The sequence below is a fragment of the Coregonus lavaretus genome (assembly GCF_964263955.1).
Source record: "Coregonus lavaretus genome assembly, chromosome: 39".
NCBI classification, from domain to species: domain Eukaryota; kingdom Metazoa; phylum Chordata; class Actinopteri; order Salmoniformes; family Salmonidae; genus Coregonus; species Coregonus lavaretus.
Window position 1 is genome coordinate 25238695 of NC_140026.1, and position 15301 is coordinate 25253995.

Here is a 15301-nt window from a genome sequence, read left to right on the forward strand (position 1 = left end):
TATCGCGTAAAAATGGTCTGTCCTAGGTTGCAACACTCACTACCGAGTTCCAAACTGCCTCTGGAAGCAACGTCAGCACAATAACTGTTCGTCGGGAGCTTGGTGAAATGGGTTTCCATGGCCGCACACCATGCGCAATGCCAAGCGTCGGCTGGAGTGCTGTAAAGCTCACCGCCATTGGACTCTGGAGCAGTGGAAACACGTTCTCTGGAGTGATGAATCATGCTTCACCATCTGGCAGTCCGACGGACAAAGCTGGGTTGGGCGGATGCCAGGAGAGCACTACCTGCCCCAACTGTGAAGTTTGGGGGAGGAATAATGGTTTGGGGCTGTTTTTCATGTTTGGGCTAGGCCCCTTAGTTCCAGTGAAGGGAAATCGTAAAGCTACAGCATACAATGACATTCTAGACAATTCTGTTCATCCAACATTGTGGCTACAGTTTGGAGAAGGCCCTTTACAAAGCGAGGTCCATACAGAAAGAAAGTTTGTCGAGTTTGGTGTGGAAGAACTTGACTGGCCTGAACAGAGCCCTGACCTCAACCCCATCGGACACCTTTGGGATGAATTGGAACGCCGACTGCGAGCCAGGCCTAATCGCCCAACATCAGTGCCCAACCTCACTAATGCTCTTGTGGAAGCAAGTCCCTGCAGCAATGTTCCAACATCTAGTGGAAAGCCTTCCCAGAAGAGTGGAGGCTGTTATAGCAGCTAAGGGGGGACCAACTCCATTCTAATGGAATGAGATGTTCGACGAGCAGGTGTCCACATACTTTTGGTCATGTAGTGTAAGTAACATTAGCTTTTAAAACAATTCAATCTGTTTTCTTGTATCATATTTTGGACAAGAGTGAGGCTATCGCTCCACTAGCCTACCTATTGTTCCTGCAGTGAGGAGGATTCACCATCTTCATCAAATGTTTTCATATTTTATCTGCAGATAATCGCCAAAAAGCCTACCAGTATGCAAATGTTTTAGCCAAATGTACTGATCCAATTCAGTAGGCTACTGATGAGTCACTGTCTGGTAAGTCCTGATGGACTTCATATCGGAAATACAAAAACAAGATCTTTAGTTTACTTGTCCCGATGCGATACCATGGACATATAACTAAGTTGTATGATTTATGAATGGCAAGGATATATGAGATCGACTTCATTCAGTCAGTTCGACACCATTTATAAACTAGTCCATCTTGCTGTTTGTCAATCAAATCACAGTAAGCCTATGCGCCAGCACTACGTGGCTTCATATGAAACATGCAAAATAAAATAAATCAGTGTGCCAGATAAAACACTAGGCTAAGTGGATTTCGACTCATCGTTACCACATTATATGGGCTGTGCAAATTGACTCACATAAACGATGAAGTAGCATCATGCTTTCTCCCTCCGTGTAAATACATTTGACTTCAACCACAGCGTACACAACACAAACACCCAGGTACTGGAAGGCGGGACAGACAGCAGACTGTTTCCCTGTCAGCTTTCACTTTGTGACTGATGTGCCTGTCCTATAAATAGATCGCTAGAAGATGCATATCGTTCATTCTAGCGGGACAGGGCTCAGCTGACTTTTTCTGACTTGCGAATTGTAAAAAAGTAGTCTAGTAATTTTAAGTGAAAAAAGTACCTGAACCTGAGTGTTTAATCGGCTGTATAGCCGACAGCCGGCACTAGTGGAAAACACTGTTGGAGTGGATGGTGCAGCCGTCGATTGTCATGTTGAGTTGACCCAGTTTCTTGATGAGGGAGTTGGGACCCATAAGCATGATCTCTGTTTTGTCATCATTTAGTTTTACAAAGTTATTGCTCATCCAAAAGTTCACTTCACAGAGACAGTCAACAACAGAGGGGGATGGCAGAGTGGAGTTGGGTTTTGTGTGGATGTAGATTTGTGTGTCATCTGCATAACAGTGAAATCGGAGTCCAAATTGACGGAGGATCTGACCAAGAGGTAGTATGTAAATACTCAACCGTAATGGACCTAACACTGAGCCTTGTGGGACACCTTGTGATGCAGGGGCTGGGGCAGACCTGCATTTGCCAAGGGAGACAAACTGTTGTCTGTCAGATACAGTTGAAGTCGGAAGTTTACATACACTTAGGTTGGAGTCATTGAAACTCGTTTTTCAACCACTCCACAAATTTCTTGTTAACAAACTATAGTTTTGGCAAGTCGGTTAGGACATCTGCTTTGTGCATGACACAAGTAATTTTCCCAACAATTGTTTACAGACAGATTATTTCACTTATAATTCACTGTATCACAATTCCAGTGGGTCTGAGGTTTACATACACTAAGTTGACTGTGCCTTTAAACACCTTGGAAAATTCCAGAAAATGATGTCATGGCATTAGAAGCTTCTGATAGGCTAATTGACATCATTTGAGTCAATTGGAGGTGTACCTGTGGGTGTATTTCAAGGCCTACTTTCAAACTCAGTGCCTCTTTGCTTGACATCATGGGAAAATCAAAAGAAATCAGTCAAGACCTCAGAAAAAAAATTGTTGACCTCCACAAGTCTGGTTCATCCTTGGGAGCAATTTCCAAACGGCTGAATCAAATCAAATCAAATGTTATTTGCCACATGTGCCGCATACAACAGGTGTAGACATTACAGTGAAATGCTTACTTACAAGCCCTTAACCAACAATGCAGTTTAAGAAAATAAAATAACAGTAGGGAGGTTATATACAGGGGGTACCGGTACAGAGTCAATGTGCGGGGGCACCGGTTAGTCGAGGTAATTGAGGTAATATGTACATGTGGGTAGAGTTAAAGTGACTATGCATAAATAATAAACAGAGTAGCCGCAGTGTAAAAGAGGGGGTTAGGGTGGGGTGGGGGGGGACAATGCAAATAGTCCGGGTAGCCATGATTAGCTGTTCAGGAGTCTTATGACTTGGGGGTAGAAGCTGTTAAGAAGCCTTTTGGACCTAGACTTGGCGCTCCGGTACCGATTGCCGTGCGGTAGCAGAGAGAACAGTCTATGACTAGGGTGGCTAGAGTCTTTGATAATTTTTAGGGCCTTCCTCTGACACCGCCTGGTATAGAGGTCCTGGATGGCAGGAAGCTTGGCCCCAGTGAAGGTACCACGTTCATCTGTACAAACAATAGTACGCAGGTATGAACACCATGGGACCATGCAGTCGTCATACCGCTCAGGAAGGAGACGCGTTCTGTCTGAAAGTACTTTGGTGCGAAAAGTGCAAATCAATCCCAGAACAACAGCAAAGGACCTTGTGAAGATGCTGGAGGAAACAGGTACAAAAGTATCTATATCCACAGTAAAACGAGTCCTATATCGACATAACCTGAAAAGCCGCTCAGCAAGGAAGAAGCCACTGCTCCAAAACCGCCATTAAAAAGCCAGACTACGGTTTTCAACTGCACATGGGGACAAAGATCGTACTTTTTTCAGAAATGTCCTCTGGTCTGATGAAACAAAAATAGAACTGTTTGGGCATAATGACCATCGTTATGTTTGGAGGAAAAAGTGGGTTGCTTGCAAGCCGAAGAAAACCATCCCAACCGTGAAGCACGGGGGTGGCAGCATCATGCTGTGGGGGTGCTTTGCTGCAGGAGGGACTGGTGCACTTCACAAAATAGATGGCATCATGAGGAAGGAAAATTATGTGGATATATTGAAGCAACATCTCAAGACATCAGTCAGGGAGTTAAAGCTTGGTCGCAAATGGGTCTTCCAAATGGATAATGATCCCAAGCATACTTCCAAAGTTGTGGCAAAATGGCTTAAGGACAACAAAGTCAAAGTATTGGAGTGGCCATCACAAAGCCCTGACCCTCAATCTTATAGAAGGTTTGTGGGCAGAACTGAAAAATGCGTGTGCGAGCAAGGAGGCCTACAATCCTGACTCCGTTACACCAGCTCTGTCAGGAGGAATGGGCCAAAATTCACCCAACTGTAACACTCTGGCTCCGGGACTTTTGTATTTGAGCCAGGGTGTATTGTGTTTTGTTGGGTTTTGGGTGATTTTCTATGTTTGCATTTCTGTCACGTTTATTTCTAGGTTTGGTCATTGACTCCCAATCGGAGGTAACGAGTGTCAGCTGTCGGCTCGTTATCTCTGATTGGGAGCCATATTTATACTGCATGTTTTCCTGTGGGCATTGTGGGTTATTGTTTCCGTTTTCAGTCAGGTTGACTGTGGACTTCACTAGTCGTGTTTCTTGGTTTTCGTGCTTTAACTAAATAAAGTACCATGTTCGTTTCACACGCTGCGCCTTGGTCAATTCCTTCACACGACCGTGACAGAATAACCCACCAAAGAAAGACCAAGCAGCGTGTCCAGGAGCAGGGAGACTGGACATGGGAGGAGGCACCGGGCAAGGAGATGGAGAGGCTGGCGATGGCCCAGGTGGGCACATCGTGGTCCTGGGAGGACATGCTCGGAGGCAAGGGACCTTGGGGAAGGATCAAGGCCCTGGCGAGAGAGGAGCAACGGCGGCAGCAGGGCCATCGTCGGAGGGTCGTGTGTCAACCCCAGAAAATTTTTAGGGGGGGGCACACGGCATGGACGACGGGGCTGACGGAGGAGAAAAGGGGGAGTATCCAGGAGGCCACCAGGCCAGGGGTACACCGCCCTGTACGTCCTGTGCTGATGCCTCACACAGAGTGTGTGAGGGTAGGCATTCAGCCAGGACGGGTGGTGTCCGCTGTTCGCTCCAGGCCTCCTATCCGTCTCCACAGCCCGGTCCGGCCTGTTCCTGCCACCCGCACCAGGTCTACGGTGTGCGTCGCCAGCCCGGTCCGGCCTGTTCCTGCCACCCGCACCAAGTCTACGGTGCGCGTCGCCAGCCCGGTCCGGCCTGTTCCTGCCACCCGCACCAGGTCTACGGTGTGCGTCGCCAGCCCGGTCCGGCCTGTTCCTGCCACCCGCACCAAGTCTACGGTGCGCGTCGCCAGCCCGGTCCGGCCTGTTCCTGCCACCCGCACCAAGACTACGGTGCGCGTCGCCAGCCCGACCCGGCCTGTTCCTGCCACCCGCACCAAGACTACGGTGCGCGTCGCCAGCCCGACCCGGCCTGTTCCTGCCACCCGCACCAAGACTACGGTGCGCGTCGCCAGCCCGGTCCGGCCTGTTCCGGCCACCCGCACTAAGTCTACGGTGCGCCTCAGACGGCCAGAGTCTGCCGTCTGCCCAACGGGGCCTGAACTGCCCGTCTGCCTAAAGCCTGCAAAGCCGCCCGTCTGCCATGAGCCATCAGAGCCGTCCGCCAGACCAGAGCCGCTAGAGCCTTCCGCCAGACAGGATCAGCCAGAGCCTTCCGCCAGACAGGATCAGCCAGAGCCTTCTGCCAGACAGGATCAGCCAGAGCCTTCTGCCAGACAGGATCAGCCAGAGCCTTCCGCCAGACAGGATCAGCCAGAGCCTTCCGCCAGCCATGAGCAGCCAGATCCGTCGGCCAGCCATGAGCAGCCAGATCCGTCAGCCAGCCATGAGCAGCCAGATCCGTCAGCCAGCCATGAGCAGCCAGATCCTTCAGCCTGCCATGAGCCGTCCAGCCAGGATCCGCCAGAGCCAGCCAGCCAGGATCCGCCCCTTAGTCAGGTACTGTCCCTTAGTCCGGTGCCGCCCCTTAATCCAGTGGGGTTTAATTGGGGGGTGGTCATGTGGAGGAGGCTAGGGAAGCGGGTGGTGACTAAGGTGGGGTGGGGACCACGACCAGGGCCAGAACCGCCACCGTGGACAGACGCCCACCCAGACCCTCCCCGAGACTGTATGCTGGTGCGCCCGGAGTGCGCACCTTTAGGGGGGGGTACTGTAACACTCTGGCTCCGGGACTTTTGTATTTGAGCCAGGGTGTATTGTGTTTTGTTGGGTTTTGGGTGATTTTCTATGTTTGCATTTCTGTCACGTTTATTTCTAGGTTTGGTCATTGACTCCCAATCGGAGGTAACGAGTGTCAGCTGTCGGCTCGTTATCTCTGATTGGGAGCCATATTTATACTGCATGTTTTCCTGTGGGCATTGTGGGTTATTGTTTCCGTTTTCAGTCAGGTTGACTGTGGACTTCACTAGTCGTGTTTCTTGGTTTTCGTGCTTTAACTAAATAAAGTACCATGTTCGTTTCACACGCTGCGCCTTGGTCAATTCCTTCACACGACCGTGACAAACTTATTGTGGGAAGCTTGTGGAAGGCTACCTGAAACGTTTGACCCAAGTTAAACAATTTAAAGGCAATGCTACCAAATACTAATTGAGTGTATGTAAACTTCTGACCCTCTGGGAATGTGATGAAAGAAATAAAAGCTGAAAGAAATAATTCTCTCTACTATTATTCTGACATTTCACATTCTTAAAACAAAGTGGTGATCCTAACTGACCTAAGACAGGGAATTTTTACTAGGATTAAATGTCAGGAATTGTGAAAAACAGAGTTAAAATGTATTTGGCTAAGGTGTATGTAAACTTCCGACTTCAACTGTATATAAGAGTGGAACCAGGCAAGGGGTGTTCCGGAAACTCAAAGAAGCCTCTCCATGAGGTCAGTTAAAATGTGTGTCAAATGCTGTAGACTCCACTCTAAATCAAAGCAAATCACATTTTTATTTGTCACATGCTTCATCAACAACATGTGTGGACTAACAGTGAACAGCTTACTTACGGGCTCTTCCCAACAATGCAGAGAGAAAGAAAGTAAAATGCATTAAAGTAATAATAGATGCACAGTGAGTAACAAAACTTGGCTATATACAAGGGGAACCAGTACTGAGTCGATGTGCTGGGGTACGACGTAATTGAGGTAGGTACAGTGCCTTCAGAAAGTATTCATACCCTTTGACTTACAGTATTCCACATTTTGTTGTGTTACAGCCTGAATTTAAAATGGATTAAAGTAAAATAAAACATCTCACCCATCTACACACAATGACAAAGTGAACATTTGTTTTTAGACATTTTTGCACATTCTTTGAAAATGAAATACAGAAATATCAAATGTACATAAGTATTCACACCCCTGAGTCAGTACTTTGTAGAAGCACCTTTTACAGCTGTGAGTCTTTCTGGGTAAGTCTCTTAAGAGGTTTCTACATTGTACAACAATTGCCCATTTGTCAAATTGGTTGATCATTGCTAGACAATCATTTTCAGATCTTGCCGTAGATTTAAGTCAAAATTGTAACTCGGCCACTCAGGAACATTCACTGTCTTCTTGTTAAGCAACTCCAGTCTATATTTTGCCTTGTGTTTTAGGTTATTGTCCTGCTGAAAGGTGAATTCATGTCCCAGTGTCTGGTGGGAAGCAGACTGAACCAGGATTGTTTTGCCTGTGCTTAGCTCCATTCGGTTATTTTTTTATTATCCTGAAGAACACCCCAGTCTTAACGATTACAAGCATACCCATAACATGATGCAGCCACCACTATGCTTAAAAATATGGAGAGTGGTACTCAGTAATGTGTTGTATTGGATTTCATATCTATAATTATGCATTTCTGTGTAGTACATATCAAGTACCCATGATGTAATTCTGTTACCATAATTCTGTTACCGTGTGTAAATCCACTTCACTTACTGTAGGTCAATACAATAACCAAAATAGATTTTTTCAAACTCAAGGTGTGTCATAGCTGACACCCCACTTGACACCCAAAGGTTTTGGAAAACGTGGTCGCATAAAAAAAAAAGATTTTACCGTAATTCTGTTACCAAAACTTTCCATCTTCACAGTTCTTCCAGTAAATGTGTTTTTGTGAAATGTTCTGTGTAAATTGTTCAAAGCAGTCCTTTTGCAAAGAGTTGTATGATTTGTTGAACTTTGAAAAAAGAATGGTATTTGTTGGGGTCTCAGCGTAATTCCGTTACTGTGGAATTGCCCTATAATGCTAACTATCATAATAGTAATGAGAACCATCTAAGCTATCATTTCTTCACTGAGATAAAAGTAACAAGTCTTGAATGAAATCGAAGATTGAATGGTTAAAAGAAGATATCAGACACATTTTCAGTGTGCTTGTTTTATTGACTGCATAGACTGCTCACAGTTCAACAGGGCTTGTCATGCATGGTTATGATTAGGGATGGGATGTTGTTAAAGTGAGCTGTTTTCCATCCCTCTCTTGGACATCTGTAGCGGTCTTAGGCTAGTTAGTGTGTATGAAAATAAAATAAAGGGTTGAGGCCTGGATTCTGCGGTCACAGCAGGGCTTTAGTCCAATGGTCCTTTTGGTCTGTTGGTCAGCCAGCCTGCAGAGAGAGTGGAGGATTGTCTGACCATGACCGCCCTCTCCAGCCCGTGGCTTTAGGGAGGGGTGTGTGTGTGTGGGGGGGGGGGGGGGGTTATGTGTGCGCCTTCTCAATCCTGACTGTCTATTGCTGAGCCTTCGGAGCTCCCTGAAGAGCACGTGGGTGTTTTTCTCTCTCTCTCTCTCTGTGTGTGTGTGTGTGTGTGTGTGTGTGTGTGTGTGTGTGTGTACGCGTGCCGCTCCAAGGGGAAAATGAGGGGTCGCGCATTCACTGGAACACACAAGCGTCGTATTGGAGAGGGCCCTAGCCTCTACCTTTTTCATCTCTTTCCCTCTCCATTCATGTGCTGCCAGTCCCCCGGATTTCATTGGCCTCTCCATTTGTCCAGGCCTTATGAGTGCACAGATAAAAATGACATGCACGAAACACTCGTTACCGACGATCGGGAACATGCAGAAAGACACTGTGGTTATTTCAGAGCTTGTATCTGTGTCTACAAATGTGTGCGTGTATCTGAAAAGTGTATGTGGCTGTGGCTGTGTTGCGGTTACCCCAGAGTGTGGCCCCGTTGATTTTAGTTTGGCAGTGACGGGGGCAGCTAAAAGCCCGGGTCCTCCAGGAGCTGCGAAGGACAGCTATGTTTTGGGTCCTTTAGGGCCCCACTGTCAGCCAGGCTGTCCAACTGTTCAGCTGGAAAATACCAGACAGTACACAGCTGGAAAAGCTGCCTGGTTTAGTTGCTTTGGAGAAGAGACCCGTTCTCTTATGTTTCGGGGGAAATGTCTTAGACAGTTAGGCTCATTCTGAAAATCAAAAGCTGGAAAATAAGCTGTATGATATGAATCCATGTTAGACTTACAAGTAGGCTATAGGCTATGTGAATGTAGAGATCATTTATTACATTTATTAGCAGACGCTCTTATCCAGGAGCAATTAGGGTTAAGTGCCTTGATCAAGGGCACATCGACAGATTTTTCACCTAGCCTGCTCGGGGATTCGAAACATTAGTTTATTGTCGTGATTGTAATTGACTCGAATGTGCCTGACATCATCACAAATTAAGTTCACATGGGGGGGAAAATGTAGTTTCTCTGACAGCCTATTCTCAGCCCATAGTGTCTTAAAATCAATAGGAGAGGATATGCAGACTGAAGTGAGTGACTGTTGATGTTTTAATTTAACCCAAGTTCCTGGGTTGAAGACGTGTGTAATGTACCCTTTGTGATCCAAAGGGGTGCGCACTAATGGGGGTCTATTACTCTAAATTGAGCTGTGTGTGTGTGTTTTTGAGTCTCTGTGTCCTGGTGTGTGTGTGTAAGTTTGTGTGTGTGTGTGCAAGCATGCCCCTCTCCCTCCCCTAGCTGCAGGTCCACAGGGGGTCTGGGTGAGTCCACTTTACTCTGTAGCGAGAGGCTGTGACAGATGTACTGGACAGATGCCTGTCTGCTCTGCTTTGCCCTGCTGCAGCTGTAGCCCGGCTTAACCTAACACACACACACATACACACACAAACACCATTACTGACCCCCACTTTGCCCTTTGTCTTATCTGTATAGCTCTCTCTCTCTCTCTCTCTCTCTCTCTCTCTCTCTCTCTCTCTCTCTCTCTCTCTCTCTCTCTCTCTCTCTCTCTCTCTCTCTCTCTCTCTCTCTCTCTCTCTCTCTCTCTCCATCAGTGGTACAAAAAGTAATATCCTTATTGCTTGTTGCTTTTCCTGTCATATAGCTCCTCACTTTTGCTTGATGAGTCTGTGACTGTTGGATTGTTTAAACATCACGCCTTGTTTACATTGCGTGTTTTGCTGTCCAGTATTCTCCTATTCAGTTCTCGTTTTGACGTGCTATCTAGTGTGGTTGCATGCCTCGCGTCTCATTGCGTGTCTCTTTTTGTTTGCGTGTTGTTGTGCTCCGTGTCCTGGTTGTCTCTTGTCGCGTGGTGATGAAAAGCACATATCTGTCACTTCCTCTCTCAAATCAGATGACTCAGGCCATGTAGTCCCAACACCCCTCTCGTTCTTCCTCTTGTTTGTGTGTGTGACCTTGTGCGTGTGTGTATAGGAAGTTGAGTGAGAGCTGTACCCTGGCCAATGTGGCGACTCTGTATTCGGGCCACTCTCATTTCTCCTTAAAACTGTTAGCTGCTCTTCTCAGGAAAAATGGCCCACACAGACAATTAATTAATAGGTTAAGTACTCAACAGTTCTCCAACACAGGGGAGCAGGGAGGTATACTGAAAGTGTGTGTGTGTGTGTGTGAGGGTAAACATTGTGTGTGAACGCTGGGTGAACTTGGCCCTGTGCCGTCTGGCCCCCTCCATGGGTGTGAGAGATGAATGGTGCTCCCCTCGCGGCCTACCACACAGACAGAGGGTCGCTCTACGACGGCAACCACATCTCAACCATCACTCCTTAACCAGGACTGCTACTGCGAACTTGGACCACTTCTGAACCGAGAACATTTTTAAACATGGGACAGATTTCTATCTATAGGACCAGCCATTTGTAACCAGGATTGAAATGCATTCAAACAGTTCATTGGTTTTTGACCAATGCTACTCCCAAGCAAAGAGACTTCTCTGTGAAGATCTGTTTTTGGAATAACCCAGCGCTTTTTCCTGCTTTAACTTTCAACCAGTGTGTGTGTGTGTGTGTGTGTGTGTGCGTGTGTGTGTGTGTGTGTGTGTGTGTGTGTTAAAAAACAGGCACTTTTCTAGTTTGGATGCAGGGATGTGTTAGTGGTTTTCTGTCAGCATACATGCTGCAGCAATCTCTCTATATTTCCCTTTTTCTTCTCTCTCTCTCTCTCTCTCTCTCCCCCTCTCATCTCTCCTCTCTCTCTCTCTCGGGGTCACATGGGTTCCACAGGGCAGCAGCCATATGGTGAGGTGGCAAAAACATACTCCATGACCCACACACTTCCTTAAAAGTCTCATTTTACCCACACCACTTCCTCAAAACTCAAATCTTTAAGGTGAAATCTGGAACTTTCATTTCCTCCTGCCCTGGCAAATCAAGGTACTAGGTACAAACACATCTGACCAAGGAGAAAAACCAACAACAAACTGGCTTCACCGATATGGCCGCTCAGGTCTTCATACCGGTATACCTCTATTCTTCTAGAATTTGTCGCTTAGGCACAGATCCATTCCCTACATACAAGTCAGCTCAGACAGTATCCAGCCTACCCTCCACATATCCAAACTGGAAGCGCCAAACTGACCTCTAAATTCAGATATGCTCATGAGCTGGTCCTCTCTGAGCTGGATCTGTCTGAGCTGACATGGGTGGGTGGGTGGTATATGTAGGCATCTGAGCTGAGCCATAAGGGAAACTGGCATCTACCACACCACTATCAGATAAGAGGGGCAAGGTTTGCTTTTTGTCTCCCCCACTTTTGATTCGACCCACTAATTTATTTGTAATTTTAGCAGAGTCAATGTGTTTGAGCTAGTAATGTATCAATATTTATCTTTTAAAAATTGCTATGACATAGCCAGTGAATATATAGCACAACCTTGGATTTCACCCCAATCTCAAAATCAAATGGTTTAGACCGTTTGGAAGTTTTATTTTCCTCTGCTTCGAAGTGCAGTGTGGGTAGAAAAAGTGATTGTTGTCCTCCTTATGAAATTATCAACTTTACCCTGTATATCTAAAAATGACCATATACACTAATTGTTTAAAGGAAACCTACCAAAACTATTGCTGATTGTGAACCGGAACAATCCAAATAAAATCTAATGTAGCTTAAGCCCCGATCAGCAGGTAGGTACAGCCAGATGAGTCGTGTCTCAGTCAGTTGCTTAGGCTACTTTATTCCAGTAAAACATCATTTTCAACAGCGCATTGGATAATAATAACCTAGCAAATTACACTGATTTTCACTCAACTAATAAAATCTAATATTGGCAAGCCATTTTGCAAACATTTTAATGCTAAAGGTGACACGGCCTACATCTCGGTGGTCAGTGTGTGAAGTAGTGCACAGTGCACTATTTGACTAGGCTACTGATATTGCCTGGGTTGTTCGGCATGCAAAAATGTTGGTCAATGACTGTCAACACAGTTACAAGCTTAGTTTGACACTGAAGGAGAGGACGCATCAGTTGTCACAAAAGGCGAAGTCTTTTCGGAAGGTAAAAAGAAGGTAATATGTGCAAAACATTTTAGTGAACCGGTGATTTCTTAATAATTTAATCGATTTTAAACAGGGACCGATGCATATCGGTGAATCGTTACATCCCTACTGTAAGCATGACATCATCATGAGCTGTGCTGAGCGAGCGTGCTCCTCTGTAATCAGTCAGGGCTGTGGGCTCCGGGGTGGGCCAGGGGTCAGGAAATGTGTGTGAGGGCATGCCCAATGCCCAGTCTAGAAATATCAGTGAAGGGGATCACCATAGCATCAGATGATTATAGGCACCGCAGAGTAGTATCCATTTTGAACTCATTAAAAGAAAGGAAAATAATTAGAATCAAATGCTGCTGGATTTAGACTTGGCTTTGGTTTGGACTATGTTCTCTCTCTGAACCTCTTTCCCTCTCTTCTCTCTCTTCTTTCCATCCCTCTCTCTCTGGCCTTGCCCTTTCCACTACGGGTTAGTGAAGTGCAGTAACCGGTGGTTCCACTCCCTCCCTCCATCCCTCTCTCTCCTTCCCTCCCTCCATCCCTCTCTCTCCTTCCCTCCCTCCATCCCTCTCTCTCCTTCCCTCCCTCCATCCCTCTCTCTCCATCCCTCCCTCCCTCCATCCCTCTTTCTCCTTCCCTCCCTCCATCCCTCTCTCTCCTTCCCTCCCTCCCTCTCTCGTGTCTGAATGGGGCCCTTTGCTTTCCATAACATAGGTTTCATTCTGTAGCTAGAGGACTCCTGATATCTCCAGGAGTGATAAGTATAATTATTGTCTTCATCTGTTGTTGTCTAGTACTGTCTTTTTGCCAGCTAGGGCCATCTACTTTAAGTACTGCCTGTTTTCCCAGTAGCCTACTTGGTGTGTGAACTGCTGACTGCTCATAACTTGCAGATGATTGTCGACCAGGATTAAGGGGCAGGGCAATTTAACACTCGCAATTGACTTTCTTCCCCACTTACTAGCTCTGACTTTGCTGATAGCTACTTTATTGGAGGAAAATGGACTTACTGTGATATGTGGTTGTCCCACCTAGCTATCTTAAGATGAATGGACTAACTGTAAGTCGCTCTGGATAAGAGTGTCTTCTAAATGTCCAAAATGTAAACGTGAAGGCCTGTCCAACCCCATGCGTGTGGCAGGCTTTTGCGTGACCGAGTGGAGCAGACTGAAGAAGGGTGTGTGTGTCTCCCTCTCTGTGTCCATGGGCCCATGGAGCACCCGGGCATGTCAGGTGTCACTGACATCTGTGCAAATGGGCCGTTGTTTAGCTGTGTGCTTCTCAGCTGGTACACACCCCACACTCTGTCACAAAATGTTGTCACTATGTTGAGCAAGCTTTCACACACAGGGGGTGGATTATTGCGATTGCGGGGTTAACGTAAGGACTTAACATTCCAAAAATATTGAACTTGTTATTTTTTGTGTGTGGGGGGCCGGCATGAGAATGTTTTTGCTTAGTTGACAAAAGTAATTGGAGCACGGACCTTGCAACATTTTGACACGAGATGTGGATTCTTTAGTGTTGAGCTCAGGGCTTTGGTGTTTTGTCTTTTTCCCTCTCCTCTCTCATTCTTTCCTCTCTCTCTCCTCCTTCCCCCTCATTAAGCACTGTCCCTCTGTGCCCCCCCCCCCCCCCCCCCGAACTCAGCCCAGCTGGAGAGAACATAGTTTTTCGCCCAAACTGTGTGTGTGTGTGTGTGTGTGTGTGTGTCTCTGTGCGGTTTGTGTGTGTGTGTGTAAGCAACACATCCTTCAGCACACCAGAGAATTGGCTAATCAAACTGGAACTTGCATGCTTTTCTTCCTCATCTCATGTTCCTGCCTCTCTATGTTTCAGATGTTAGTTTTAGTGACCCCAAGTTTTCATACGTTCCAGTTTTTTGGTCTGATCTATTTCGTCTTTGTCGCTTCTGTCACTATAACCTTTTATATAAATGGATGAATAACATAACTCTCTTCTCTCTCTTCTCTCCTTCTTTCCATCCCTCTCTTTCTCTCTCCTCCCCTCTCTTCAGAGAAGCGATGCGGAATTATCTGAAGGAGCGAGGAGACCAAACTGTCCTGATCCTGCACGCAAAAGTTGCACAGAAATCTTATGGCAACGAAAAAAGGTAACCGACCACCACTTAGCCTTCACACCACTTTCCATACTATCCCTATTTCCCACATACCTCACACAGTCCATACCAAGAAAGGCATGTTGAAGAGTTCCCGGTTTCTATTTAAGTCATGGTTAATTAGTATGGACTAAAAAGCAGTAGAGGAAAAAGCTAAGCCACATTCCAGTGTGTCTGTGTGTGACGTAGGTGTTTTGGCCCCTCCGGCTTTCAATATCCCACCGTGGGTCAGCCGGGGAAATGAGCAGTTAAGTTCTCTGCAGGGCACATTCAGGTGAAGGCCATAGAGAGACAGGGGTTAAGGGTGTAGGGGAGTAGGGGAGTAGGTCATAGGAGGTTAAAATGTAGATGGCAGGGGATGGTAGGGTTAGGCAGGAAAGGTACCTTCATGCCCCCAGACGTAGGGTTAAAGGGGGTAATGAATTGTGAGAAGTGGGTAAGATGTTTCCTAGTCGTTGTAGGTTGGGTTAGAATGGTTAGAATAGAGTGTGTGTAGGGAGTAATTCAGCTGTACTTATTAATATGGTCATCCTAGGTGAAGTAAATAAACCAGATGTAGGGAGTTAGACAGACTGAAAGGGTTTGAGCCCTGGCTGCCATTACACCAGGACTATCTCTTAGTAAATCAGGAGCTCTCAGCCAACAGTGTGACACCTCCGAGGTTTGGAGCATGAGAGAGGAGGAGCAGGTGTGTGTGAGTGTGTGTGTGTTAAATAGATGAATTCCTCCACTCTCCGCTGTCCCCTCTGGTTAAAGTTACACTGACTGGGGCCCCGGGGTCAAGATGTGAGGGAGGCCCATTTTGGGGTCTGACCCGTTGTAGCAATGCACCCTGGGATAC

At 46.6% G+C, this 15301-nt stretch overlaps 1 protein-coding gene across 3 annotated transcripts in view; it reads left to right on the forward strand.

The window, feature by feature from the left end:
- LOC311113113 (recombining binding protein suppressor of hairless) overlaps positions 1 to 15301 on the forward strand; it is a 74815-nt gene that overhangs the window by 45852 nt on the left and 13662 nt on the right. For all 3 annotated transcript variants that reach the window (XM_084156258.1, XM_084156256.1, XM_084156257.1), the window contains exon 3: positions 14359 to 14454. In XM_084156258.1, the coding sequence (XP_084012384.1) occupies positions 14359 to 14454 (96 nt within the window). The remainder of the gene's footprint in view (positions 1 to 14358; positions 14455 to 15301) is intronic.